Source organism: Sorex fumeus, unplaced genomic scaffold (assembly GCF_029834395.1).
Source record: "Sorex fumeus unplaced genomic scaffold, SorFum_2.1 ptg000098l, whole genome shotgun sequence".
NCBI classification, from domain to species: domain Eukaryota; kingdom Metazoa; phylum Chordata; class Mammalia; order Eulipotyphla; family Soricidae; genus Sorex; species Sorex fumeus.
In genome coordinates, this window is record NW_026606155.1 from 75,305,536 (window position 1) to 75,309,773 (window position 4,238).

Below are 4,238 nucleotides of genomic sequence, written 5' to 3' on the forward strand. Positions count from 1 at the left end.
TCCATAGTCTACTTTCAGCATGCATCTCCCACCCTGGGAGGATCCTCCAAACACCCTTTATTTGATGCTCCCTTCTCTATCTGAGCTGCCCTTTCTCCTAGAATGCCTGGCTGGCCTCTAAGCCATGGAGTAATCCTTCTGTTACTGATCTCGGCTATTCTTGGGTATTAATCTCCTATTTTGTTACTTTATGTCCCCCAGAGGAATGCAATCTTTTTATGTCTATCCCTCTCTTTCTGACTCATTTCGCTTAGCATGATACTTTCCATGTAGTACCACTTGTATGTAAATTTCATGACTTCATCTTTTCTAACAGCAACATAGTACTCCATTGTGTAGATGTACCAAAGTTTCTTTAAGCAGTCATCTGCTCTTGGGCACTCAGGTTTTTTTCCAGATTCTGGCTATTGTAAAGAGTGCTGCAATGAACAAACAAGTGCAGATGTCACTTCGACTATACATTTTTGCCTTTCTGGGATATATTCCCAGGAGTGGTATTGCTGGGTCAAATGGGAAGAGCTCTTTTTTTTAAAAATATTTATTTATTTATTTTAACTTAAAATATTTTTTAATTGAAGTACAGTGAGATATAGAGTTAGAAGATTGTTCATGATTGGGTTTCAGTTATATAATGTTTCAACACCCATCCCTTCACCAGTGTAAATTTCCTACCACCAATGTCTCTAGTTTCCCTTCTGGCCACTTCCACTCCCTTCCTCCCTCCCTCCCTCCCTCCTCCTTTCTCTCTCTCTCTCTCTCTCTCTCTCTCTCTCTTTCTCTCTCTCCTTTTGGGTATTATAGTTTGCAAACAGATACTGGAAGGATATATACTCATGTATATATCCCTTTACCTACTTTCAGCACTCAGTTCTTGTCCAGAGTGACAATTTCTAGCTATTATTATCATACGGATCCCTTCAGAGTTTTTGTATTAAAAGTGTGCAATTTTACCTATTAAAAAATACAACAATCCACATGCTTTCTTTACCTCATGCTTTAGGTGATTGTTTCTCTTCCTGTCCTCTTCTCCTTGTAGCAACATTGTTGTAAATATAATCTAAAAGCACTGTAGGAGCAAATAATCAGAAGAGATGCAAAATGTTCTTTCTTCATACACATATGAATGCATATTTTCTTACAGAACTCACTTAAGTTTTTATTAATCTTGAAATTAATTCTATAAAAATTACACTCAAAATACCATCACATGTATACAATCCTTCTGTCTATCTGACTTAAAATATCTTGTTTCAATTTCATTTCTTTTCTAGGTCACTTGGCATTATCGACTTGAAAAAAAATGAGTCTCAGGTCACAGAATTTGTTCTTCTGGGCCTATCATCATCCTGGGGCCTACAGATATTTCTCTTCTTGATATTTTTGTCACTTTATATGGCTATTGTCCTGGGAAATCTCTTAATTGTGGTAACAGTGAGGGCTGATGCTCACCTGCTTCAGTCTCCTATGTACTACTTTTTGGGCCATCTGTCCTTCATTGATCTGTGCCTGAGCTGTGTTACTGTGCCCAAGATGTTAGGAGATTTCCTACAACAGGGCAAGATCATTTCTTTTTCTGGTTGCCTGGCCCAGATCTACTTCCTGCACTTTCTGGGAGCCAGTGAGATGTTTCTGCTGACGGTCATGGCCTATGATAGGTATGTTGCCATATGCAATCCTTTGCACTATCTGACAGTCATGAACCGCCAGCTATGCTCTCAGTTGGTTTTTGCCTGCTGGTGTGGCGGTTTCATCCACTCTATCACACAGGTCATATTGGTCATCCAGCTGCCCTTCTGTGGTCCCAATGAACTGGACAACTTCTACTGTGATGTTCCACAGGTCATCAAACTAGCCTGCATGGATACATATGTGATAGAGGTGCTGATGGTCTCCAACAGTGGTCTGCTCTCTCTCGTCTGCTTCTTGGTCTTGCTCTTCTCCTATGTGGTCATTCTGCTCACCCTGAGAACTCGCTTCCGCCAGGGCCAGATCAAGGCACTTTCCACCTGTGCCTCCCATCTAACAGTGGTGAGCCTCATATTTGTGCCTTGTGTGTTCATCTACCTGAGGCCTTTCTGCAGTTTCTCTGTGGATAAGATAGTCTCTGTCTTTTACACAGTGATCACACCTATGTTGAACCCACTCATCTATACACTCAGAAATGCTGATATGAAGACAGCCATGAGGAAACTGAAGAAAAAACATGTGACGTTTTATTGCCATATTGATAAATAAATGGAAGAGATGTTTTTATAAAACTTACTCTTTCTTAGGATAATATTCACTCACCCTGTTCTTGAGTAAATGCCAGAAGACAAATTTTGTGACTGGTATAAAAGAGAGGATAGCATAAAATTATACTGTCATACTCTTGGTTTTAGTTGGGAGGCATATGAGGCTTTCCAAGGGATCAAATATGAAGAAAGAAACTCAGAAGTACTTGATGGCTCACAAACAGAAATTGAGTATTGGAATAATAAGGACGCTGGCCAGAAAAGATCAACTCTTCTCTTTTTTGTCTGTCAGTAGCCTTCATTTATTTAATTTGTTTTACTTTAAACTTTTATCAAATAACACAATTAATTTATCTCCTTTTGTGTCACATTTCTCAAGGCTTAAAAAAATTTAGTGTAAAAAAGTTTCTTCCAATGTCTCATTGAACTATTATATGAAGCAGTGTGATTTTCTTTTTGTCCTGTCCTTAACAAACCCTGAAAATAGCACTAACCAATCTCTATCTGAGTGTTCTTCCAGGAACTGTGTTTGTTTATTTGGTAGTGTGCCAAAGTTTAGCAAATAGTTAAATGACTAATTTGAATGAAACCATGAATAATAATAATGTAAAATTTAATTTGATTTTATAAAATTAAAATTTGGGCTGGAGTGATAGCACAGTGGGGAGGGCATTTGCCTTGCATGTGGCCGACCTGGATTCCATTCTTCTGTCCCTCTCAGAGAGCCTGGCAAGCTACCAAGAGTATCCCGCCCGCACAGCAGAGCCTGGCAAACTCCCCGTGGCATATTTGATATGCCAAAAACAGTAACAAGTCTAACAATGGAGACATTACTGGTGCCGACTCAAGCAAATCAATGAACAATGGGAGGACAATGGTACAGGAAAATTAAAATTTAGTTTTATAAAAAATCTTATAAATTTAATTTATAATAATAAAGTTTATATGTGAACGAAAGGAAGTTTGGGTGTGCTGGAAGAATAGAGGCATTAAGTATTCTGTATAGCAGTTTCTCTAGGAAAGATATCCATCCCCTTTTACCTCTAGATTTTCTTTGAGTGAAATTCTCACAATTTCACACGGCAGAGTCTGGCAAACTCCCCGTGGTGTACCCAATATGCCAAATACCAGTTACAATATTGGGTCTCATTTTCCTAACTCTGAAAGAGCCTTGAATGTGGCATTTTTTAGAATCTCAGGGCTAGGATGAAGGAGACGCTACTGGGGCCTGCTCGAGGCAATCGACGAACAACAGGATGATCGTCATCGATTGTGAAATTCTAGTGGAGATAAATTGATAAGCTGTCTCTTCAACTGACCATAATATTTAAGAGCTTTGAAGAAAAGAGGAAACAATAAGTTGTGTTTTAAATCACTATGTACCTGGTTCCTGGTCCTTGAGGTATTTATATGAGTTGCCAATGGACTGGAGCAATAGCACAGCAGTAGGGCATTTGCCTTGCACGCAGCCAACATGGCTGACCCGAGTTCGATTCCTCCGCCCCTCTCGGAGAGCCCAGCAAGCTACCGAAAGTATCTTGCCTACACGGCAGAGCCTGGCAAGCTACCCATGATGTATTCGATATGCCAAACACAGTAACAACAAAGTCTCCAATGGAGATGTTACTGGGCCTGCTCGAGCAAATCGATGAACAACGGAAGGACAGTGACAGTGACAGTGACAGTCAATGGACTGTGAAAAGAGGTATATAACTTCATTTTTACAATGAGCTCAGATTTGTAAGCATGCTTGCCCAAGATCAACAACTTAACTTGTAATTAACAAAAAAACTTTGAGTAATTAATATTAATATTTTTCCCCAGAAAGGTTATTTAACCCAATGAAATGGACTAATGATACTAATAAGATCTATAGTTATATAGAAGCTACAGAGTTAGGAGATGCCTGAAGATTGACTTAAACATTTATATTTAAAGTTATCTATTTCTGACATAAGACTGCCACTTTTTATGGATATTGAAATATTGTAAATCCTATTTATT

At 38.9% G+C, this 4,238-nt stretch overlaps 1 protein-coding gene across 1 annotated transcript; it reads left to right on the forward strand.

The window, feature by feature from the left end:
• Positions 1-1,257: 1,257 nt before the first annotated feature.
• Positions 1,258-2,235, forward strand: LOC130041700 (olfactory receptor 4Q3-like; the record flags this gene model as incomplete). Its single annotated transcript, XM_056133945.1, has 1 exon — positions 1,258-2,235. A coding segment is annotated over one exon (978 nt), but the record flags the coding sequence as incomplete, so codon positions are not given.
• Between the last annotated feature and the right edge of the window lie 2,003 nt (positions 2,236-4,238).